The sequence below is a fragment of the Lithobates pipiens genome, unplaced genomic scaffold (genome assembly GCF_037356315.1).
Source record: "Lithobates pipiens isolate NorthernLeopardFrog02 unplaced genomic scaffold, aLitPip1_a1.2 Scaffold_25, whole genome shotgun sequence".
Classification (NCBI taxonomy): Eukaryota; Metazoa; Chordata; class Amphibia; order Anura; family Ranidae; genus Lithobates; species Lithobates pipiens.
In genome coordinates this window covers 174,849,687-174,876,017 of record NW_027507787.1, presented here as the reverse complement: position 1 = coordinate 174,876,017, position 26,331 = coordinate 174,849,687, and the positions used below count along the sequence as shown (strand labels likewise).

At 44.7% G+C, this 26,331-nt stretch overlaps 1 protein-coding gene across 7 annotated transcripts in view; it reads left to right on the top strand.

Moving 5' to 3' along the window:
- Nucleotides 1-26,331, top strand: part of EXOC6 (exocyst complex component 6) — a 458,527-nt gene that overhangs the window by 289,812 nt on the left and 142,384 nt on the right. For 4 of the 7 annotated variants that reach the window (XM_077455209.1, XM_077455207.1, XM_077455213.1 and 1 more), the window contains exon 19: nt 17,366-17,395. The exons of the other annotated variants lie outside the window; for them this stretch is intronic. In XM_077455209.1, the coding sequence (XP_077311335.1) occupies nt 17,366-17,395 (30 nt within the window). The remainder of the gene's footprint in view (nt 1-17,365; nt 17,396-26,331) is intronic. 7 annotated transcript variants of the gene reach the window in all.

The window sequence follows — 26,331 nt, the reverse complement described above, 5'->3', positions numbered from 1 at the left end:
ATTCTCCTGTCAACTGCCTGCCCGTACGACGTACCACCAGACATCTTAGGCCACGTACACACGGGCGGACTGTCCGTCCAACTAAGTCCGTCAGACAATCCGACAGACAGTCCGTCCTACTTTCGAATGAACGGACTTGACCACACACGATGAACAGACAGTCCGCCGAAAGCTTGCGCGATGACGTGTACAGCACGTACGACGGGACTAGAAATACGACGTCCAATACACTGCAATGCAACCTTTCGCCGTGTAAATCCTTTCTGAGCATGCGCCATACTTAGTCCGTCCAACTAGCCTACACACGAGCGGACTGTCCGCTGAAACCAAGTTTGGACGGACAATATTACTGAAATTCAGAAACACTTAGTCCGCCAGACTGTCCGCTAAAAAAGTCTGCTGAAGCCCACACACGAGCGGATTGTCCGCTGAAACACATTTCAGCGGACCAAGTCCGTCAGACAGTCCGCCCGTGTGTACTCGGCCTTACAATGACAGTCTGCAGGAGCCGTGCATTGCACCTGCAATGCTTTCCAGGCTCCTACAAAAATAAATGTGTCAATGCACATTTTTTTCTTACCTGCAAACAAATATAAATTTATTTATTAAATTTTTTTCAAAGGTGAACTTATCCTTCAAGTTATGACCTCATAGTAAAAAGATCATGGGTATATGTGATTTTATGATTTTTTTTTTTTTTTTTTGTGGTTGAACTGGATGGACTTGGGTCTTTTTTCAACCTGATTAAAATGATTAATAAAAATGTCATAAAACTATCCCCTATTTTGTAAACGCTATAACTATTGCGCAAACCAATCAATAATCGCTTATTGCGATTTTTTTTACCAAAAATATGTAGAAGAATACGTATCGGCCTAAACTGAGGGAAAAAATTATTTTTTATATATTTTTGGGGGATATTTATTATAACAAAAAGTAAAAAATAATGTGTTTTTTTTCAAAATTGTCGCTCTATTTTTGTTTATAGCACAAAAAATAAAAACCGCAGGGGTGATCAAATGCAACCAAAAGAAAGCTCTATTTGTGGGAAAAAAGGACGTCAATTTTGTTTGGGAGCCACGTCGCATGACCGTGCAATTGTCAGTTAAAGCGACGCAGTGCCGAATCGCAAAAAGTGATCTGGTCTTTGGCCAGCCAAATGGTCCGGGGCTGAAGTGGTTAAGGAGTTTGAAATTTCCCGCAACCATCCATTAAGGCAGTGATTTACAGATTTTGGGTGAGAAATGGCAGGTCACAAAACATGTTTAGGAGGATTAAGTTAAGGAGGGCTGCTCCCCAAAACTGTTTAGGCATCGGTTGCTCCCTATTTTCATATGGGCATCTTTGAGGAGAAGAAAACTCTTAAGAAAGAATGGGGAGAATACTTGTGGACCGAAAATGTCTGCAAACTGTAAACTATGGCTGCCATTTTGGAGAGGCCAATTTCCATACTGGGCACTGTACTGGGCACTGAACCTCTTGGTGAAGGAGAAGTAAAACCAAAGAATTGGAAAGTCAGTGCAAAAGGTGCAGGAGTGGAAAAAAAATAAATGCAATATAAAAACTAATGCTTTTATATCATGCTTAAATGCTAACACTTGAAATAATTTTCAGGTACAATTTGTTTCTAAAGTTGTTTAAAGGATAAGTTCACCTTTCATAACATGTTACATATTACACCCATATTCAGGGTATAACATGTAACATGTTATGAAAGCACCTGCCCCAGCTCTTTGGCTCTGACATCTAGCGGGAAATCTCTAACCCCCGCCCCCCCGCTAGCTGTCAGTGCTCAGACAGACTCCTCACTTATTCACAGAGTTCTGTAAATTGAAAACTACAAGTCCCAACAGCCATAGGGGCTGTTGGTTTGTAGTTCTTAATGAACGACCACAGCGCTGTGAGCTCTATGGTTGTTCCTTTATGCTTCCTATCAGAATGTATCGGTTTCCTTGTACGAAGGAAGCAAATATACTGACAGGTCTGTAGTAGACCTGCATGGCATCAGCAATCTGCTGATCACTGGTACAATGCTTTACAGGCTTCTGCAAGAAAAAATATTTAATACATATTTCTTTACCTGCAAAAAAGTTATAATTTAAGTCAAGGATCTCCAAACTACGGCCCTCCAGCTGTTGAGGAACTACACATCCCATGAGGCATTGTAAAACTCTTACATTCACAGACATGACTAGGCATGATGGGAATTTTAGTTCCTGAACAACTGGAGGGCCGTAGTTTGGAGACCCCTGATTTAAGTGAACTAATCCTATGCATTTGAGGAGCATTTATGGACACCCCTCAAAAAACGAGTTCAGATGTTTTCTGTGAAGGGTACTGTTATGCTCCAGTATACAAAGACATTTGAGACAATTGTGCACTTCCAGCTTCATGGCAACAGTTTGGAGAAGGTTTCTTCTGCTTTACCATGGCTGTGTCCCTGTGCTCAAAGCCAGAACCGTAAAGACATGGTTTGACCGTTTGGTGTTAAGAAAGTCAACTGATTTGGACAGAGTCTCGAACTGAACGTTAATGACCATCTTTGTGATGAATTGGATCACTGAGTGGGATATTCAGCCTTCTCATCTAGCAGCAGTACTTGATCTCATAAAAGGTCTTTTAACTGAACGGACAAAAAGTCCATCAGACACACTCCAAAATATTGTGAAAGATGTCCCAGAAGAGACAAATTAATGGGTGGGGTCAACTGCATCTTAATTTCCATGGTTTTGGAATGGGATGCCCAACGTGCTCATATAGTTGTGATGTCCAAAATCTGCACCCATATAATGTACTGTATTTATCGGCGAATAACATGCGCCGGCGTATAACGCGCGCCGGCGTATAACACTCACCCCTTATTTAGGAGGGAATTTTAAGGAAAAAACTTTTAGGAGGGAAGTTTAAGGAAAGAAAACTTACATTTAAATGCCCACCAATGCAGCCTTGTCAGTGTCATTTGCAGCCTTGTCGATGTCATATGCAGCCTTGACAATGACATTTTCGGCTTTGGCGTTTAAAAATGGCGCCACCGAGATACAGAGTCAGATGTCCTGTGCATCTCAGTAGCTCTCTGCCATTCTCAGCAGCTTTTGGCCGTTCTCGGCGGCTTTTGGCCTTTCTGTGCAGCTCTCAGCCACTTTCTGTTGCCGAGAATGGCCGAAAGCCACAGAAAAAGGCCGAAAGACGCCCAGAGGCTCACAATCGGTGGGGGATTATATTGTTTGATGTTGTCGTTACCCCCCCCCCCCCCCCCCTCCGCACCTAGTTAGTTCATTTATACTTTTGCTTTTCATTTAGATTGAATGATCTTTAAAAATGTCCTCCATTTAGGATGGAGAATAGTTAATGCAGATCCTCTTAGAATAACTCTTCGGAGCGGTAATCTGGGCAGTGACGGCATATGGCTTTCTATAAGAATATTTTTTACATTGAGCTAAAGATTATTGCTCATTAGTTTTCTTTCCAGTAATCTTTTTTAGGTAAAGGCGAGCAGGAAATAATGCCCACTAATGCTTTTACAGCAATGTATTTGCTTGTAATCTGACTTTGATGTATTAGCGGCGAAAATAATAGGAACACATTTGGCACATTTACTGTTGTGTGCATTCACAACATATGTAATTCATTAGGCCTCAGTGATAAGCCTATATTTTTAAAATAGCTTGTGGTAATAAAATGAGGCACAGATTACAGCTGAATCGTTGTGTACTATATGTGTCCACATTGGTTCAATGCACATTCCATACTATGCTGCCCCACTAGTATCATTAGTTCCCTGATGCCCTCTCAAGTGTCTCCACTGCTTTTAACTTGGACAGCTGTGTTTATTTTTGCCCTTCCCAAGAGAACTTACCATATAAATGAGAATTAAAGACAACACCACGTCCAGCCTTGTCATTTCTTTGCATGATAAAACTACTGGATAGTTCTGTGAAAGTTTCTTGATGTTTGTGAATATGCAGGGAGGAAGTTGCAGTGACTGGGCACTGAGGGGACTACGTAGTTCTGGGAGCTAAGGCTGCGTCCCGTATTACCCAGCACCAATAGAGGTTTCCTTCTGCTTAAAGTGATTGTAAAGAAAAAAAAATTTCTATAACAAACATTTTATACTTACCTGCACTGTGCAGTAGTTTTGCAAAGAGCAGCCCCAATCCTCCTCTTCTGGGGACCTCTGCCTGCACTCCTCGCTGTTCCCCCCTGCCGAGTTCCCCAATAGCAAGCTGACTGCTATGGGGGCACTTATACGGGCTCAATCTTGAGCCATGCTCTGTGTCCATTTACAAATAGAGTGCAGCTCGGACCTGCCCCCTCCCCACAGGTCAATGGCTCCTGCTACTACCTCCATGTCCAGTGAGGAGAGAAACAGCAGAGAGAGCCTCTACTCTTGAGTATATCACTGGATCGAGATGGGGCTCACTCAGGTAAGTATAGAAGGGGGCTGCAGGAAGCTGCACACAGAAGGTTTTCTATCCTAATGCAGAGAATGCATTAAGGTAAACAAAAACTTCTACCTCTACAACCACTTGCCACCTGCCCACCTTCACATGACGGTGGGGCGGCTCTCGTTCTGGGAGAACGTCATATGACGTTGACCCACAACGGCTGCTCTCACGCGAAGCGTGGAGATTGCGGCCATGCCATGTTGCTAGGACCCGATTTCTTTAAAGAGCCGTGGCTTTTTAACCATGTGATCGGCTGTGTCCAATCACAGCTGGTCACATGTAAACAAGGAAGTTCCGGTAATCATCTCTCATCGCCTCAAACTAACAGTGTGTGGCGAGGAGAGCCGATCAGCTACATCTCCTCGCAGGGACAGCAAGACAGGTAATTGGGGCACTGATCATCAGTGCCCTGATTACAATAAAGGACCACCAGTTCCAGCAATCAGTGCCTACCAGTGCCCCCAGTCAATGCCCACCAGTGGCAGCAACCAGTGCCCATTAGTGATGTCAGTCAGTGCTGGCTTTGTGCCGCCTATCCATAGAACTGCATGGAGTGTCCGTTCAGGTCCACCTAAAAAACTGACAGGCGGACCTGAAAGGTTTGTGAAAGGGGACAAAACTGCACAGGCACCAGGATGTGTCACCCGAGTCGGCATCTCATTCCAGGAAGTAGATGGTGATCCTGGTTGATGTCTAAACAAAGAGAGAAAGACATAGGGGTTGATTTATTAAAGGCAAAGAGAGCTTAGTAAATGAGCAGAAGCTCTGCTGACTTCCATCATCCAATCATGTGCAAACAAAAATGCTGTTTTTTTTTTTTTCCTTGCGTGTGATTATGTATTCTTTGCAAAGTGAACCTTTACCTCATTTACTAAGCTTTGGAGCAACTGCACTTGCAAAGTGCAATTGCACTTTGCAAATTGCACAGTCTGCTTGCCTTTAGTAAATCAACCCCATTGTCTGCACACTTTTAGGATCAAACTATACAATATATCTGATGCTAGGTCTTATTAAGAGTTATTTTTCACCCTTTGGGTAAGAATAAGGGGATTTATTGTATATGTAAGAGCAGATTAAAGGGTAAGTTCACCTTTACAGAAAATCTGTAATGTAAACTTACTCTGGACTCCCTCCACATCTCCATCTACTACACAATCTAGATCAGGGATCCTCAAACTACGGCCCTCCAGCTGTTGCGGGAACTATGTATCCCATGAGGCATTGTAAAACTCTGACATTCACAGACATGACTAGGCATGATGGGAATTGTAGTTTCTGAACAACTGGAGAGCCGTAGTTGGAAGACCCCTGATCTAGATAGTAGACGTAAAAAAAAAAGAAGCTATTTCAATGAAAAGTGGGCACGCTGCCCCTTTTAAATTTTAAAAGTGCTACTGTGCATACAATAAAGTTCTATACCATAAAAAACGCGTGTAAAAACAGCACATGTTCGGGGGGCGTGGCCAGGATGGCACTGTGAGCGGCTGCTTTTCTAGTGAGCTCCGCTTCTGTGGGGAAAAAATAGCCCGGATCCAGGACTTTCCTCCTCCACAATCAGCCCCTCTGGAGCCTGGGGCTGGTGTTAGTTGGCCCCGAGGCCCAGCGGGAGAAGACTGAGGGCGCGGCGCTCTCCCGGCCGCTCCGCGGCCTTGCCGGTGATTTAGGCCGCAGCCGCGGACTTTCCTGGCGGCCCTCGCCCGGGCTGCGGAGCGCGGTGTTCGCGGAGGATCGCGGCGGGACCCCCGAGACCGGCGGCTGCACGGAGGGTGGACCCCTGCCTGGCGGATGGTGGCGGCCCGGCGGCGGAATTCGGACCTCCGGCGGTGAGTAGGCCGCAACCGCGGCCTTTCCTGACGGCCCCTGCCCGAGCACCTGCAGTACTCCCGGAGCGGCACCCCCCGCGGCCTGTGGCGGACCCCATACGTGGTGGGGCAGTGCCTGGACGTCTGGAGGCAGTTGGGCCGCGACCGGGGCCTTTCCTGACGGCCTGCGGACGGCCCGGGGGCTCCATTCTGCAAACCCCCCCCCTGCACTGAGGTGGGATCCCCTGCCGGGCCTGCACATTGCTGACTCCCTGTCCCCCCCGGTATACTGCGCTCTCTGGGACATTGATTGGAGGGAGTTTGGGGGGCGGCCCCCCTGACGGCCCCTGAGCGGTGAAACCGGGCGGGGGACCCCCTTTTTTTAGCGCCCCAGCTGTCCTGGGGGACCCTAGCTGACGGATCAGGGGCAGCCTTGGCACGGGAACGGGCCCTTTCGCCCACACAAACCACAGCCCTCCCTTTACGGCCCGACGACGCCCGGACTCTACAGCCGGGGCGCCAGGGATTTGCCGGCGGACACTCTCTGAACCCACCTGGACTTGTCCTGCGCCACTCCATCTGAATGAGGCGCCGGAACTCTGGCAAGAGTTTTAGTAAAGGGGGTAAGCGTCTGTCTTTTCCATCCCAGCCGGACCCCCCCCAGGAAGACTTGGTCCCCCAGGAGGAGACCCGTACCACACGAAGTGCCCATAGAGCTTCCCAGACGGCCCCCATGGATCCAGCCGAGTCCCGGCCTCCCTGGCTGGCGGAGGTCATGGCGGCCATTGCCACTTGTCAAACCACCCTAACAGCCAAAATGGAAGCCGTGCAGCTGGATATGGGTCTTATCAGACAGGACATAGACAAACTCCGATCCAGGGTTACTGAGACCGAGCAAAGGGTGAGCAATACTGAAGACACAGTGTCCGAGCATGGAGCTGCACTTCGCACCCTTCAAACTAAAGTTAAAGCCTTGGAATACAGAGCCGAAGATGCAGAGAATAGGAACCGGCGCAATAATCTCCGCATTGTCGGCCTTCCGGAGGGGGTTGAGGGGAACAACCCCACTTGCTTTGTGGAGGGCATGCTGCGGGACCTCCTCCCTGCTGCTCGTTTCTCGCCTCACTTTGCAGTGGAAAGGGCGCACCGTGTACCACCTAAACCGGGGCCTCCTGGAGCCCCCCCGCGAACCTTCATCCTCCGCCTCCTTAATTTCAGAGACCGTGATGCAGTTCTCCACGCTTCTAGGACGGTCGGCGACCTTCAGTATCAGAATGCCAGACTGATGATCTTCCCTGACTACTCGGTGGAGACTCAGAAGCTCAGGAAATCCTTTGATTACGTGAAAGCGACTTTGAGAGCACGTAACATCCGCTATAGTGTTCTTTTTCCGGCCCGTCTACGAGTCCAGGATGGAGAGACGACCCGCTTCTTTAACACCCCCGGAGAGGCATCCGCCTGGATTGATTCGCTGGCGCCCGCCCGCTGATCACCTAACTGCCTCTTTGGAATTGTTTACAATCCGTTCTACTGTTGGGATGCCCACGACCTTTGTTGCACCTGTTGTGCCCAGTTTGCACCGCTGGTGGGCTCACCTTTAATGCTGGCAGAAACCTCCCCAGTAGCGGGAGTTTAAGTTGATACCCCTGACCTGAGATACGGTCGGGAGAGGACTGTGACATGCCGCTCCTCTTTGCCCTATCCTGCTCCCTCCTGGAGCATGGGGGCTCATACCATGTGCTCCTTCTTCCCCCCTTTTTGGATCATTTTCACTGATGGGACAATCTGCAACTTTTCTTTATCCTCCCTTATCCCCGTCCCTGTCGGCCTTCTTTATAGAGCAGGCGGTTGCCTCACGCCCAGTGAGCCGCTCACTTGGTTACCTGCACCCCCCCAGGATGTCTGGGAGGGGTGGAACTTGCCTCCTGCACGGACCCCCAGTTGCAGCCGGCGAGCTGATGCACTTTGGGATGGATACCCTCCTCAGTTTAAGGGGGTTGGGTGGGGTGGGGGGTGGGGACTGTTCCCCTAACGGGGCCAGGGACTTTAGTTTCCCTTTTTCTTTTTTCAAGTTTGGTTATTGGGGTTTTTTGTTTGTTCTCTGTTTAGTTTTGTTGTACTTGTTTACTAAAAATGTTGATATTTCAGTGTTGCATTGTCCTCAGATATGTATGTCCCGGGTCCAGCGGTCCAATCCGGGAGCCGGGTTCCACAATGATCCTGATCCTTCCACTGCCCCCAGAATCCATGTCCACACTTAACATTGTATCCTGGAACACCAGGGGATTGAACTCCCCGGTTAAGAGATCCCTGGTGTTCCAATTTCTTAAAAGCTATAACCCACATATATGCGTACTCCAGGAGACGCACCTCATTGGAAGTAGGCTTCTTTCCCTCAAAAAACCCTGGGTGGGGTACCATTACCACTCCACCCACTCTAGTTTTGCCAGGGGGGTGAGTGTCCTAGTATTGAAGTCCCTCCCCTTTCGGCTCCTGGATCTGGCCTTGGACCCGGACGGCAGGTATGTCATTGTTCATGCGACAATTTACTCTATGACCTGGACCATTGTGGGATTGTACTTGCCCCCGCCGGCCTCATTGCTGGTGCTGAACCAAATCACTAGTAAGATGGCCGAGTTTGCCTCTGATAATGCTCTTATCCTGGGTGATTTTAATCTAGTTCCTGACCCAGACATGGACAGACTGACTCCAGGGGGACAACAGGGACCTGGGCTTGCTGCCTGGGCAGACACATATGGCCTGACGGATGTCTGGAGGTGGAGACACCCCGGGTCTCGGGCATTTACATGTCACTCTGCCACCCACAAAACATTCTCCCGCATTGACTTGGTCTTTGCGCAGAGCCCAGTCCTCCCAAGGGTCGTAGATATACAAATATTGCCCAGGGGGATATCTGACCATGCACCTCTGTTTCTGACATTGGATCTTTCCCTGGGACCAGCGGTTAGACTATGGAGGCTTTCCAGGTTCTGGATCTCAGATGCCGCTGTGGATACTCATTTTAGGACTGAATTGAACAGCTATTGGGAGGAGAATGCAGGTTCGGCTGGGGTCACGGCAGTGTGGGATGCCTTTAAGGCTACCACGAGGGGACACTATCAGACTATCATTGGCAAAATACGCAGGGAACGTAGCGCAGAACTAAAAAGGGCAGAGGGAGAGGCGGTCTGCGCGGAGGCTCTTTTTGTCCGCACTCGGGATCCCCACCATTATCGGCAACTGCAAATCCTGACCAGGGAGGTTGTTGATCTCCGTACCTCTCTCACCCAGAAGAGAATGCTGGCTCAGTCCCAGCGGATCTTTGAGCAGGGGGAGAGGTCGGGTAGGATGCTGGCTTGGCTCTCCAGGGAACAGGCAGGGGGGTTGAGCATTTCACATATCAGGGACAACTCCGGTCAGTTGCTTCACACTCCAGACGGAATTAACAACTGTTTTGCAGAGTTTTATACATCTCTCTACACCTCTAGGTCGGATTACAGTAAGGAAGAACTAACGACTTACTTGGCCGACATAGATATACCAATCCTCACGGAAACGTACCGAAATAGGCTGGACGCCCCTATCACGGTCCTGGAGATTCTCCAGGCGCTTAAATCTGTGCAGGCGGGTAAGACGCCGGGACCGGACGGAATCCCGGCGGAATTCTATAAGCACTACGCTACGGAGCTTTCTGAAAGACTCCACCATCTTTTCTCTGCGTCGTCACATATTGATAAACTTCCCGACACCATGAGCGAGGCGATCATAGTGGTGATCCCCAAGCCGGGGAAAGACCCCACCTTGTGCTCGTCATACCGCCCTATATCACTGTTAAATGCGGACGCGAAAATACTGGCCAAAATCCTGGCCAACAGACTAAACTTAGTCATCACGGCCCTTGTCCATAGCGACCAAACAGGTTTTATGCCGGGTAGAGGCACAGACATTAATATCAGACGTCTACTCACGCACATAGATAGAGCGGCCGGGAGGGAGACTGGTGTGGTGGCCTCGCTTGACGCGGAGAAGGCTTTCGACTCTGTCGAGTGGGGTTACCTATGGGAGGTGCTCTCGCGATTCGGATTTGGCCCGGGATTTACGAATTGGATCCGCATGCTGTACCGCAGCCCCTCTGCTAGAATCCGTACCAATGGCTGTCTCTCAGGGCAGTTTCGGCTGGCACGGGGTACGAGACAGGGGTGCCCCCTCTCACCAGCCTTATTCGCCCTCGCGATGGAGCCCTTGGCTATCTTGCTGAGAGCGGATGCTGGGATAAAGGGAATACAGGTAGGGCCCATCGAGGAAAAGCTGTCCTTGTATGCTGATGACGCTCTGCTTTATTTAGCGGACGCGTCGTCTTCTTTGGGCACTGCACTGGAACTGATTAATCAATTCGGTCGGTACTCCGGTATCCGCATCAATTGGGACAAATCGGTTCTTTTCCCACTCCACTCCTCGACCCCTCGCGTGCCTCATCCGCAGCTTAAATGGGTGGACAGCTTCATGTACCTGGGGATAAGGGTCAGTGGTAGAGTTCAGAACTATCTGGAGGACAATATACAGCCACTCATGACACAACTAGGGGCTAGGTGCACGGCATGGCGCTCTCTCCCTTTATCCCCAGTGGGCAGAGTCAATTTGTTAAAAATGATCTATCTCCCCAAGTACCTGTATTTCTTTCGTAATACCCCCATCCACATCCCCAGGACTTTTTTCAAGAGACTGGAGAGTCTGTTGATATCATTTGTCTGGGCTGGGAAGCCCCCCAGGGTAGCTAAGCAGATACTATATCTCCCACTATCGGGGGGGGGCCTGGCGCTCCCGAACTTTCAGATCTACTACTGGGCGGCCGTTTTGGTCACAATTCGGTGGTGGTTCTCCCAGCCCACACAAAACCCGGCAGTCACCCTGGAGGCAGCCATCCTTGGCTCCTATGCAGCTCTGAGCAACCTACCATTTCGGGGGCTTAGAGCGAGCTCCTCCATGACGGGCTTGATGCGTACCACGGTGAGGGTCTGGCGGGAGGCAAGGAGGAGCTATGGAAAGCCCAATCACATCTCCCCACATATGCCCCTATGGGGCAACCCCATGCTCCCTCACCTGAATAGTATCCCAGACCCTTCTCTGTGGGCGAAAAGGGGAATCGTTACTTTAAAGCACATAGTTCATCAGGGTAGGCTAATGACTTTCCAAGAACTGAGACGTACATATGGGCTTCCAATTTCTTTCCAGTTCAGATATTGGCAACTGAAGCACGCCTTTGGGGCTCAGTTTCCTGCCCCTCTGACTCTGGAATCGGATTCCATTGAACGCCTACTGACTTCCAGGGTGATGGGGAGAACCCTGTCGACCTTATATCTTTACCTAACGGTGGAACATGATACTAGTTTGACCAAGACCCGGGAGAAGTGGAGTTCGGACATTCCGTCCCTGGGGGAGGAGGAATGGGAGGAGTGCCTGACTTCTTACATTCCAACAATGATAGCCGCGAAAGACAGGTTTATACAATTTAAATTCCTGCATAGGGCCTACTTCACCCCGCAGAGGCTGGCGCGGATTTACCCCCAAAGAGACCCTAACTGTCAAAGGTGTAAACAGGAGGTGGGCACTTTCTGGCACATGGTCTGGTCATGTCCCAAAATCCAGCCCTACTGGGAGGAAGTGGTTTCTACGCTAAATGCTGTGACCGGGTCGAACCTTCAGGTCGACCCTCAAACCCTACTATTGAGCCATTTGGCAGACGTTGAGGGGGACAGGTACTGTAAACTGTGCCTTACCTTCACATTGTATTATGCCAGACGCGAGATTCTATTGAAATGGAAACTCGAGGACCCCCCTACCCCGGCCTTGTGGAGGAAATCAGTGAACCTGGTGCTCCCCCTGTATAAGTTGACCTATGAAAGTAGACAATGCCCGGGGAAATTTGATAAAATTTGGTCATCCTGGATAGATGCGTCCGCTGATCTTGGTTCCCCCTCCCCCTAACTTTGAGTTGAGCTGAGACGGTGGTGATCCCCCCCCCCCCCCCCCGGTTGACCGCCCTGTCCTCTCTCTCCTGACCATTTCCTCCCTGGCCTCCCCCTTCCGCAGGCTCGCGCAAATGTCAGGTACCTGCATGATGGCTGTGAAGTTCACCTGGGGATGTCCTGCATTTATGATAGAGTAATGGACACTCCTGTTATCTGTACTGCTGGATTATTGATTTCAGAATGGCTACTGGATGAAGGTGTTTGTTTTTCTTTCCTTTTTACAACTGTGTAATATTGGTTCTACTGTACTTTGCAATGTAATGCTGATTTGTCTAATAAAATTTTCTGTTAAAAAAAAAAAACAGCACATGTTCAGGCCCAAACCCAGGGGTTGAGTGTCTTTTGGCACTTCCACAATAATACTTCATGGCACTATTGCATCTTTATTGAATTTTTTATTTTTTTCAGGGATATGCAATTAGCGGACCTCCAGCTGTTGCAAAACTACAAGTCCCATCATGCCTCTGCCTCTGGGTGTCATGCTTGCGGCTGGCAGATTTTTGCTATGCCTCATGGGAGTTGTAGTTCTGCAACAGCTGGAGGTTCGCAAATTGAATATCCCTAATGTAGATTTTATGCACTAAGCTTACATTTATTGTTATCTTCTCGTAGCCATTCAGAGAAGACTTTGCATTTTCTGAATGAATGCAAATTATTCTCTGATTGGACGAGGTAGAGAGAGGGATGTCACCTCTCCGCCTCCCCACCTCATCCAATCAGGGAACGCTTTGCATCCATTCAGAAATTGCAAATCATTATTATTGGATATGTATGTCAGATGAAGGCAAGATTGTCTAAAGGATTGTGATCAAATCCCTGAGGAGGGGATAATTCCTTCTATTAAATGTTAATATTGTGTTTTCTCGCAGTATAAATGTGTTCTTCTTTATCATCCTTTGCTATCTGGTGTATTTCTCTAATAATTTGCATGTTACACCTTGCAGTGTGTTAATCATGTTGCTTGTGTCTTGAGTACGTCACACAGAATAAAAAGAATGAATTCTGCACTGCTGACCAACAACTTAACAAATCAGATAATAGCGAGTGTGGAGAGAGAGAATTTCCAGGGACAATTAAAAATTGGCACTGTCTCTGCAAATCAGTGACAGTTGGCAGTTCCTCGACACTATTCATTTGTACCACAGTGCCTAGAGAACAGAGCAAGCCTTGTTACAAGGTCTGTCTAGAGAATGTGGTATATAGTACAGCGGACCTTGCATGAACAAATCCTATTCTAATCTACATTACCCCACAGCTTGGTAAACTCAGTGAAATGTGTAAGATTTTGGTGTAAAGAACATGGCTCTGCCAGCATTATAGTGCTTATTAAGTGCCGCATTTGCAGAATGAAAAGGGCAGCAAAAATATCATGCCATTCCCTCCACGATACATTAGATTCGAAAGAAGTCATTTTGAAAGACCCTACATACACTACAGTAATAAGTTCAATTTTTCATGTTTTCATATGTTCATATCAGCGCTCGTGTAATAGAAGTTCTTGCAATTTACCATCTAATTTTGTTAACAAGGTGCCTAGTTCACCTACCAGTGTGTGTGGATTGGGGCAGAGGTTTGTGGGACCATAGTAATAATCACATGCAGTAGCTGCCATGCTGCTCATCTAACAGTATTGGGTTGAAAATATGTCCACATGCTCTAAAGTGGTGCTGAGGGTTTACAACCCCTTTTAAGTCCATCTAAATCGGCTATAGCACTACTTTCTCCCCAGATTGACAACAATGCCGCTGTCCAAAGGTGTCTACATTGCTCCTCCACAGAGTAGAGATACCCTTAAGCCCCATACACACTATCAGTTTTTCCTTCAGATTTACCAAAACCATATAATATGAGGTCAAATCTTAGGAGTTTCAATTTGTATGCAATCAGGCAGGCCCTTGCACTACATGGTTTTGGAAAATCTGAAGGAAAAACTCAGCAGAAAATCTGATAGTGTGTATGGGGCTTAAGGCTAGGTTTGCATCTATGCATGTGCAGTTGATGTGTTTTTGGGGCCTATTTTCCAGCATGTTCTGCATTTTTAATGCACGTATTTGATGCGATTTTAATGTGTTTTGCATTTTTGAGATGTGTTAACCACTACAGCCCCAGAAGATTTTACCCCCTTCCTGACCAGAGCACTTTTTGCGATTCGGCACTGTGACGTTTTAACTGACAATTGCGTGGTGTTGCACCCAAACAAAATTAATGTCCTTTTTCCCCACAAATAGAGCTTTCTTTTGGTGGTATTTGATCACCTTTTTTACTTTTTGCTATACTAAATATCCCCCAAAAATATATTAAAAAAAAACAAATTTTTCCCTCAGTTTAGGCTGATATGTATTCTTCTACATATTTTTGGTAAAAAATAAACGTGTATTGATTGGTTTGCGCAAAAGTTATAGGTCTACAAAATGGGGATAGTTTTATGACATTTTTATTATAAATTTTATTTTTACTAGTAATAGCGGCAATCTGCGATTTTTAACGGGACTGCGACATTATGGCGGACAATTTTGACACATTTTAGGAACCATTGGCATTAATACAGCGATCAGTGCTATAAAAATGCACTGATTACTGTAAAAATTTCACTAGCAGTGAAGGGGTTAACACTAGGGGGTGATCAGGGGGTTAATGTGTTCCCTAGTGTGTGTTGTAACTGAAGGGGGGAGGGGACTGTGTAGGGGAGATGACAGATCGGTGTTCATACTCTGTATGAACAGACAATCTGTCTGTTCTCCACTCAGAGAACCGGAAACTGTGTGTTTACACACACAGATCCCGGTTCTCCGTATGTCAGTGGCGATCACGGGAGCCCGGTGATCGCATCGGCTCGGGGCGGCGTGCGTGCACCTCTAGTGGCCACAGATCGAAGTGACGTTACATAACGCCGTTTCGCACAGCCGTGTCATTCTGCTGCAGTATAACTGCGGTGGCTGGTCGGCAAGTGGTTAATGTTGCAAGGAGGATTCGTCTGTTATGCAGGAAGACGCACCAAAACACATTTATATGCATTTCATATAGGATTCTATTGAAATGTATTGAGCCAAAAAAGAACCATGTTGGGTGTAAAAAAATAAAAATTCCCCCCGTGGAAACTGCATAGATGTGGACTTGACCCATGGGAACTAATGTTAAACGGACTGTAGTGCATTTGTGCAAGTCTGCAAATGCACTGCAAAATGCATAGGTGTGAACTTAGCCTAAGGCCCAGTACACAGGATCAGAAAATCAGACGAAAAGGACTGCTTTCAAAGCGATTGTACTATAATCGGATCATTAGTACACAGCTTTTGAAAGCTGATCATGACAGTTCGTCCGAAATTATCCAACGTGACAAACAAGAGTACATTTTCTCGTATGATACCAGATTGTAGGATTTTCATTTAATCAGTACAGTTTTTTGTCTGAAAATACAATACAAATACGCTACAATACATTGCTAAATACATCAGTTTCAAATTGTAATTCTGTCGTACAAGAATTTTCGTACTTTTAGCAATCTCTTTATTTTCAATATGAGATTAGCATGCAAAAAAAAAACAGAAGATCATTCATCCGATAATCTCTAAGCCCTTGTACACCTGATCGGACATTCCGACAACAAAATCCATTGGATTTTTTCCGAAACTTGTGTTGCATACACACGGCTGGGCAAAGTTGTCGGAAAATCCGATCGTTCAGAACGTGATGACGTTATTTAGTTACGACGGGACTACATTTAGGCTAGTAGCCAATAGCTTTGGTCTAGGAATTTGATCTGAGCATGCGTGGCACTTTGTCTGATCGGAATTCTCTACAAACGATCGGACAAAGTCCAATCGGATCATGTTGTCGGAAAATTTTTATATCCAGCTCTCAAACTTTGTTGGTCAGACATTCCGACGGAAAAAGTCAGATGAAGTCTACACATGGTCGGATTATCCGACAGCGCGGTCCGAACGGACATTTTCCGTCGGAATGTCCAACCGTGTGTACAAGGGCTAAGTGTGTATAAGGCTTAAAGTGTTTATGAACCCATATAAGTAAGTCAATGCCAGCCCCTCTATTAGAGCTAGGCATAACACACTGTACATGTCTTTTAAAAGACGGGGCTTGTAAATACCATTTTCTGGTAATCTTCAGGCCAGTCATGTAACCCGTAGCCATTTTTCATTTCCGATACATGGATACTGCAGAAGGGGCCAAGATCTCCCTATGACGTCAGCCAGGGAGATCACATGGTCGTTCGGCCCCTCCTGCAGTAGCCCTGGAAACCGGTTGAGGGTCACATGACCGGCCTGAAGAGCGCTCTATATCGGTATTTCCTTTCCTTATTTAAAAAAGACATGTACAGTGTGGTATGCCAGGCTATAATAGAGGGGCTGGCACTGAGCTTTTAGAATATTTGATTTATAATAATAGCGGTGGGGGCGCGGAGACACAGGCATGGAACAGACAGGCGGGGGAGAGAGGAGAGCTGAAAGGAGGGCTGCGGATGATGGAGGGACATACTCTGACCACGGTGGTCAGGGCTCAACAGCCCTGATTTTCGTGGTCAGTGCAGAGAAGGGGATATAGGAAGTGGCAGGTTCAGGCAGGCAGTTTAGAGGTGGCCAGATTACATAGCACAAGCACTGTGCTGTTTAATCTGCTTTAAGGTACCAGGATTTTTTTTGGGGGGGGGGGGAGGGGCGTTAACAAACACTTTAGGACAAGAAGTGTGTTACTGATCAGATCGCCCAACGGTTGAAAAAAAAAAAGGGCCTAAAAAAGAAAACAAATGCAGCCACCACACCTAAGAATTGGGAAGCAGCAATATATTGCATTTTTGCTTTGGGGTTTAAAACCACTTTAGGATTGATTCAAGTTTCGTAGATTTATGCGATCGTATTATAATGGGTGCGACTGGTCTGTCTATCTGTCGCAGCAGCTCCCAACATGCCCTGCTGGGCAACACGCTTATTACTTCATAGACTAATGCATTTATCATTTCTGTGCTTTTATGTAATTCTAACATACTTCTCCCTAGTGTCTGCCACTAATATTTTCTTTGCAATTAACATCTCCCTCTTTTTGTCTTTTAACCACTATGCTGCATTCCCTCCAGAGTAACAACAATGACCATGGAGCTATGTCGGTGAGTAATTGGCAACTAATAAACCTAAGCATGTAAAAGTTATGGATGCATTTGTTGTTGGCGGCTCGGGGTCTTATTAGTGTGAGAAAAAAAAAAACTTTATTATGTACATAACACTTACACTGTGGTCTGTGCAGTTGTCAGGAGAGTCTGGAATGCTGGGAGTGGATTTAAAATCCCACTATGTCAATAAAGTTGTCACAAAGATACTAGTAATTTCTTGAAAAGAATTCAGTACCATGTGTAACCATTAGATGGCAGTACAGAGTTTTTTCAGGCGGTACTGTATAGTGTTTAAGGACTATACATCTATTTAAAGAAGAACTACACCAGAAAACACAAGATGCTTTATTAATTAGGCCATAGGACTACCCCTTTACTTATGTCTGTGTATTGTTTTTTGGATTTACTATTTGCCAGAAAAGGTAATAATGCACAAATGGCCTGCTACCATCCCTAATTCTGCTTTCAGCCAAAGAATTTGTGTGTATTCAATAGAGTAGTATTAAAGGTCCTGGAGGAATCAGAGATTAATTATTCAGCCAGATTTAGGGTTGGATCTTTGTCTGTCTGTAGACCCGTTGCAACCAAGACTAGCCAGTTACGACAAACTAATAAAAATAACATTTCTTTACCGATTTACTATTGCCTTTTTTTAGGCGAAATCACTCCTAAGCTTTGTACAGCAATCTTTCGGTACGTTGCTCTTGCATACTCTCTCGTTATATTGTTTGGCGGTGGATCGTACATGTATGGAAAGCCATATTTGGATGTCTGTACATTGCTACATGCACAGATTGTGTGACAAAAATGCAAACCCAAGCACATGAAAACCTGATCTTCCTAATAACAGTTGATCATTCAAAGGGCTGAGAGTTTTACAGTAAACCTATGATTAGCTCAAGCCTTCTAAACAGTTGCCATTAATAAGGTAGAGGTTCCGGCATGCATTGGCATGTGCTTTGCATCTAGATCTTTGAAACTTGAGGGGTCCATTTATTTAACCACTTCAATACTGGGCACTCTCCCCCTTTCCTGCCAAGCCAATTTTCAGCTTTCAGCACTATCACTTTTTAAATGACAATAACACTGTAAACAAACTCAATTTTTATAATTTTGTTCCCACAAATAGAACTTTCTTTTGGTGGTATTTGATCACCTCTGGGGTTTTTATTTTTTGCTAAACAAATAACAAAAGACCAAAAATTTTGGAAATAAATAAGGTTTCTCCTTCACTGATGGGCACTGATAAGGTGGCACTGATGGGCATTGATGGGCACTCATGGGGGGGGCACTGATGAGCATTGAAAGGCTGCACTAATGGGTACTTATGGGTGGCACTGAGGGGCACTGATAGGTGGCACTGATGGGGATGGATGGGCACTGATAGCTGGCACTGATCGACACTAATGGGTTGCACTGATGGACAATGATGGATGGCACTGATGGGCATTACTGTAAAGGAGGCACTGGCAGGCATTACTGATGGGCACTGAGTGGCATCAATTTTGTGCACAGATTGACATCATTTTTGGGCAGGGATTGGCATCCCTGTTTACACCATGATTAGCTGTGATTGGATACAGCTGATCACGTGGTAAGGAGTATATGTTAGAGACTCTTTACCATGATTTGTGTTGCGGTGTGTCAGACTGACACGCCGCGCCATGATCGCTGCGATGCGCTCTCCCACGGTTGCACACATGATATTATCCTGAAAGACGTCATGACATCCAGTCAGGATAACTAAACCACCGCCCGGACGCCATTTTGCTATAGGCCGGGCGGGATGTGGTTAACCACTTCGGACCCAGGCCAATTCTGACATTTCTCTCCTACATGTAAAATTCCAATTTTTTTTGCTAGAAAATTACATAGAACCCCCAAACATTATATATGTTTTTTTAGCAAACACCCTAGAGAATACAATGGCGGTCATTGCAACTTTTTATCTCGCACGTTATTTGCGCAGCAATTTTTCTAACGCGTTTTTTTCAGAAAAAAAACAGTTTCATGCTTAAAACAAAAAACAGTAAAGTTAGCCCAATTTTTTTGCATAAGGTGAAAGAGGAGGATACGCCGAGTAAATAGATACCCAACATGTCACGCTTCAAAATTGCATGCGCTCGTGGAATGGCGCCAAACTTTGGTATTTAAAAATCCCCATAGGCGACGCTTTCAATTTTTTTACTGGTTACAAATTTTGGGTTACAGAGGAGGTCTCGGGCTAGAATTATTGCTCTCGCTCTAACGTTCGCGGCGATACCTCACATGTGTGGTTTGAACACCGTTTTCATATGTGAGTGGGACTTACGTATGCGTTTGCTTCTGTGTGCGAGCTCACGGGGAAAGGGGCGCTTTAAATTTTTAATTTTTTTTTTATTGTTAATTTTATTTAATTTTTTTTAGTTTTACACTTAAAAAAAAAAAATTGATGACTTTTATTCCTATTACAAGGAATGTAAACATCCCTTGTAATAGGAATATGGCACGATCGGACCTATTTACAGTGAAATATGGGGTCAATAAGACCCCATATCTCACCTCTAGGCTGAGAAGAATAAAAAAAAAAAACGATCCTGGCTTCCTAGCCAGATCGGCGCCGTTAATTTGAATACCGAGGCCGGGCGTGACGTCATAACATCGCGCCCGGTCTCCGAACGATCATAGAGACTCCGGGGACAATCTAGTCCGCTGGAAATCTCTATGATTACTTGCTGGGGCCGGCGGATCCTTTGACCGACTCACCGATGGAAACGGTGAGTCGGTAGAAGCACCGGAGGGCAGCGGGAGGGGACGGAACAGCCGCTATGATCATTCTTATGGTGTAGGGAATCGCCGGCTGAAAACTGCAACATCTGAATGATGTCTGTGGCCTCAGGCATCATTTAGATATAACCACCGAAACCCCATTACGTCAATAGATGTAGTGTGGGAACCAAGTGGTTAAATAATATACGGAACAGAATATAAGATGTGTTCAAGGATGGTTATTAAACCATATCTCACAACCAAATTAAAAATACCATAAGGTATGATATTTTTAACTTGGTAGTAAGTTATGTTTTTGATTACCGGTAGGCCATCCTTGCTGCTTATATTTTTTTCTGGATATTGTTGCTATTTTGGGTTGATGACCTGCTGGTATATTGCTATATTCAGCCTTTATGCTTTTTTGTTTTTCCCTTTTCCCCTCCACATCTTTACTAGTACTTAGACTTCAATTTCTGAAGTTGAGCTAGGAACCATGCCATCTTCTAACTGATCCATAACTATGATAGATGGTTATACAAGTTATTGGAGCAGACGTGCCCAAGACCAAATTCAAGAATTGCCCATTATTGCCAATGAGCTGTGGGAGATGTGAGGTCATGTGCTAGCATTTTATTAATGTCAGCAGATGCAAGTTATAGACATCTTCCGGAATTCATTCTTGATTGGGGCTAATTCATACATTTATGACCAGGGCAAATTTTGCAGTAAAAATGTATCTTCTAATACAGTGCCCCTTGCAAAAGTATTCACCCCCTTGGCCTTTTCCCTATTTTTGTTACATTACAGCCTTCAGTTAAATGTTTTTTTAATCTGAATTATATATGATGGATCAGAACACAATACTCTAAGTTGATAAAGTAAAATTAGAAAAAATATATACATAAAACAATTTTTCAGAAATAAAAACTGATAATTGGCATGTGCATATGTATTCACCCCCTTTGTTATGCAGACCATAAAAAGCTCTGGTGCAACCAATTACCTTCAGAAGTCACATAATTAGTGAAATGGTGTCCACCTGTGTGCAATCTAAGTGTCACATGATCTGTCATTACATATACACACCTTTTTGAAAGGCCCGAGAGGCTGCAACACCTAAGCAATAGGCACCACTAACCAAACACTGCTATGAAGACCAAGGAACTCTCCAAACAAGTAAGGGACAAGGTTGTTGAGAAGTACAGGTCAGGGTTAGGTTATAAAAAATATCCAAATCTTTGATGATCCCTAGAAGCACCATCAGATCTATCATAACCAAATGGAAAGAACATGGCACAACAGCAAACCTGCCAAGAGACAGACGCACACCAAAACTCATGGACCGGGCAATGAGGGCAATAATCAGAGAGGCAGCACAGATACCTAAGGTAACCCTGGAGAAGCTGTAGAGTTCCACAGCAGAGACTGGAGTATCTGCACATAGGATGACAATACGCCGTAAGCTCCATAGAGTTGGGCTTTATGGCAGAGTGGCCAGAAGAAAGCCATTACTTTCAGCAAAAAACAAGATGGCACATTTTGAGTTTGCAAACAGGCATGTGGGAGACTCCAAAATATATGGAGGAAGGTGCTCTGGTCTGATGAGACTAAAATTGAACTTTTTGGCCATCATAGAAAACACTATGTCTGGCGCAAACCCATCACATAACCCAAAAAACACCATCCCCACAGTGAAACATGGTGGTGGCAGCATCATGTTGTGGGGATGTTTTTCAGTAGTCTGGACTGGGAAACTGGTCAGAATTGAGGGAAAGATGGATGGTGCTAAATACAGGGATATTCTTGAAAAAAAAAAACCTGTACCACTCTGTGTGTGATTTGAGGCTTCACCTTCCAGCAGGACAAAGACCCCAAACACACTGCTAAAGCAACGCTTGAGTGGTTTAAGGGGAAACCTGTATATGTGTTGGAATGGCCTAGTCAAAGCCCAGACCTCAATCCAATAGGAAATCTATGGTCAGAATTAAAGATTGTTGTTCACAAGTGCAAACCATCCAACTTGAAGGAGCTGGAGCAGTTTTGCCATTAGGAATGAGCAAAAATCCCAGTGGTAAGATGTGGCAAGCTCATAGAGACTTATCCAAAGTGACTTGGATCTGTGATAGCTAATGTGAAAAATGCCAAGGGGGGTGAATACTTTTGCAAGGCGCTGTAACTGTCCTGGACTGAGGAGCAAGCACCTGGCTGAGGATCTTGCAGAATTTGACAATTCTGAGAATGTTGGATTCTTAGTCCCCCTATTAAGCTCTGTGTTTCATTTCCACCAAACCATATGTTCTAGACACAGTAGTGATTGAACCACTGAGTAAGTGGGGGCCATGCATCCATCACACCTGGAAGCATCAGTTTCGCAAGATCTTAACCCAGCATTTTATGTTCATTCCAGTAGAGACTGGTGGTGCAGGCAACAGGAGAGAAGTGAGTATTCATTATTTTTATAATAGGATTGTTTTCCAGCACCAATTTGAGCTATACCTGCTTTGTGTATTAACAGAAAAATATGCTGTTTTTTTTTTTTTTTAAAGATTGACTTTCTTTTGGTAGCATACTGTAAAATAAATAAATAATCTTATTTACACTCAGTATTTAGGCACATACCGATATATTTTTTTCTATTTATTCTAAAAAAAAAATTAGAAACAATCATTTCTTTCTGCCCAGGTATGCTCCTCTATAGACATTTCAGAGGTTGCTGCCAAACAGAACAAAGGTTAGCAACTACTCTAGCAGCATCGCTTATCTCAATACAATCAGCTGTGTGGTGGCGCCACTAACACTTGCTGCTGGTCATTATTTAAATCATAAATTATTCTCATTGTTGCTTGTAAGAATGGGAACACCTAAAATATGGGCAGTATGATATGTAACAAAACTGGTCATGTACACAGGTGATCAGCTCTGTGATATCTAGACTTTATGCCCCAGTGCTGATCATCTGGGGAACAATTGAAATGTTTGTATGATAGCCACATAAAATGGCAAGAGTGTTCATTATGTGATCAAATATTCTGTTTTCACATAAACAGTAAAAAAAAAAGAATGCCATTCTTTTCACATACACAGTCTGAATATTGGCAAATTAGATCTTAAACTACTAATCGCCAAGTCTTCTGGTCCATTCATGGGCACTCAATGAGGACCTGCGGACCAAGGGTCAAAGGTCTAGGCATCAGTATTGCCAGTAGGCTTCCTACAGCTGGTAATTTCCCTATTATTGACCTATTACTGTGTCTGTGTTGAGGTGGCCATTTTGTTAGTGAAGTAGGACATTTCCTTCTCCAGCAAGAGTTGTCCTCTCTGATAACAAGTGATTTAATGACTGATGGAGTAATCAAACAGCAGCAGAAGAGGTGCAAAAACACAGAACCAGAGAATGAATGGAGCAGATGCATTGAGATCCTTGCACTGAAGGTCCTCTGGCACAGCTTCTTCTCCAGCAAAGAGAACAATGAGCAGCACAACAGTGACATCAATAATTCACAATCTAGCGCCCAGGTATGGTCCTATACTTTATATATTTTCCTAGCAGCTGGAAGCCCTCGCCCGCCCTGGGAGGTTATCCTGATAACCAGTATATAAATTCTAGCAATTATATGTCAGTGTCCTTAAAAAGTCCTTTATAATCAAAACAAAATGCTGCAGTGCAGTACTATCTTTCTCCTTCTCGTGAAGAATCATAAACTCTCACCTTGGTCTAACGTGATAGTTTATGATTTTTCAGGGAAAGAAGAAAGTTCGTATTGCACTGCAGCATGTTTTGATTATAAAAGGACTTTTTTTGGACACTGATATACGAGTGCTAGAATTATATACTTATTATCACAATGGTGACATCACTAAATCTCATGAGTCTAGCAGTTAGAGGCAGCATTGCTTTAGGTCTCAAGCTGCACATGTAGCTCTATGAGGATAAAATATATGTGATATTTTCCAGGAGGAATTCAAAGAAAAGGGGACAATTTGCAGGTCATGTCTCAGGAACAATTACTATTTCTCTGTGTTCCTTAAAAATGAGCAAATATGTCCACATTATCACACCCGTGCAGCTTTCACAAACCTAGTTCAGGAATAAACTGTACTTACTTTTATTTAAAACCTTGGGCCCTATACTGTATATAAAGGTATCTATGGGTAGCAACAAATAAGATTCCTCCTTTCCTTTTCTGAGCAGCATTGAAACAAATGAATGCTGTTTTTTAGGTGATTAAGTCCTTCCTTTTTTTTGCGATGTTATTCTATCCCGCAGTCCACCTCACTGAAAATGCATTAAAGTGTAAGGTCACCTTTAGTAAGACGTTACATGTTACACCTGTATTTAGTACCACTGATCTACCTGCACAGCCATGTCATTCATTCATAGGAATCTGTGAATGAATGAACTACAAGTCCTATCTTCCACCGCGGCAGGCAGCTTATAGTTCTCAATGGACTGCGAGGGCTCTGATAAGTGCCCTCATAGGCATTTTGCTCTTCTTACAGCTTTATAACAGCCCTATGGTGGTACAGGCAGAATACTGGAGGAAAAGTGTCCAGGAGCCTGACATTGCACATGCCATCCAGTAAGCGCAGGTGCAATGTTCTGCAGGCTCCTAAGAACAAAAAATAATAAATACACATTTTTACCTGCAAACACAAGTGCACTTATCATTTTATTTAAAGGTGAACTTATCCTTTAAAGCGTATCTTTGGTCACATTTTAAAACATCAAATCTTTAACACTTTTCACCCCAAATAAAACAAGGTCAAGGAAAAATGGGACTCTAATGTGCCACACAGAGAAAACAAAGATGTACATTTTGTAAAATCATAACAGCTTTATTGTACAAATAAAAATAAAAGAACAGAATCATTTTGTAATTATAAAATATGGCCAACAAAATTTAAGTTAAAGAAGAACTCTGGGCAAACTTTTTATTTTCCCATGCAGTGGGGCTGTGCCCACACTGCATGGGTTACATAGTTACAGTTATGCAGGCCATACACGGTCGAATTTCGAACGAATTTTCTTTTCAAAATCAGAAAATTCGTTTTTTTTGTGATCCGATGATGCCACCATTGATTTTAGAAATTCGGCCGACCAAGCCTTCAATTTCACCTCATGTTGCTACAGAAAATAATTTTCTTGGCTGGGAATCTTCTTTTCTCTCCGTACATTTTCTTTTATCTCCGTACATTTTCTTTTATCTCCGTACATTTTCTTACGTTTCTCGCACGATTCTCCCATCATTGATTAGAAAATCGTTCGTTTTTCTAAAAATTTCCAACATGTCCGATTCCTCAAATTTTATTTCTGCACGAAAATCGGCTGTTGCTGCAGCCCACTAATGGTGCGAAATTCATACGAAAATTCTTAGATACGATTTTCGAAAGAAAATTCTTTCGAAATTCGAACCGTGTATGGCCGGCATTAGTCAGGTTGAAAAAAGACACAAGTCCATCCAGTTCAACCACAAAAAATAATAATAATAATATCATACAATCCCATATACCCAATTCTATACCCACAGTTGATCCAGAGGAAAACAAAAAACCCCAGCAGAGCATGATCCAATTTGCTAAAGCAGGGGAAAAAAATCCTTCCTGATCCCCCGAGAGGCAATTGGATCAACTTTACCTATAAATGTTAGTACCCAGTTATATTATGTACACTTAGGAAATAATCCAGGCCTTTCTTAATTACTTGTTTTTGCCTTGGGGATTGCAGAGCAGAGATATACTTACCTAATTCGCTGATCCTCAAGACCGGCCCCCAATGCTCCTACCCCCTCTTCCCCTTGCCCGCTGGTGGCCTTGTAACTAGACTGTTCCTGATGCCACTGCGCTCATAGACCGGGTCTAGATGTCAGAACGTCAGGAACAGTCCAAAGCTGGACATGGGGGAGAGTAGTTTACCTGAAGGATTGGGTAAGGATAGCTTTTCCTTGCACCCCTGGAAAAAAAATAAGCAGTTAACTCATCTAATACAGGCACAGCCCCATTGCATGAAAAAATAAAGATTTTGCTCATAGTTCTTCTTTAAAATCTGACATAACAGAATTCAATATCTACAACTGTCCATTAATGGCATCTAGGATCAAAATCCTAAACACTTTTAAAGTGTTACTAAACCCAGGACCTTGCATTCACTATATCTGGTCTCCCACAGTACACAGAACGTGGAA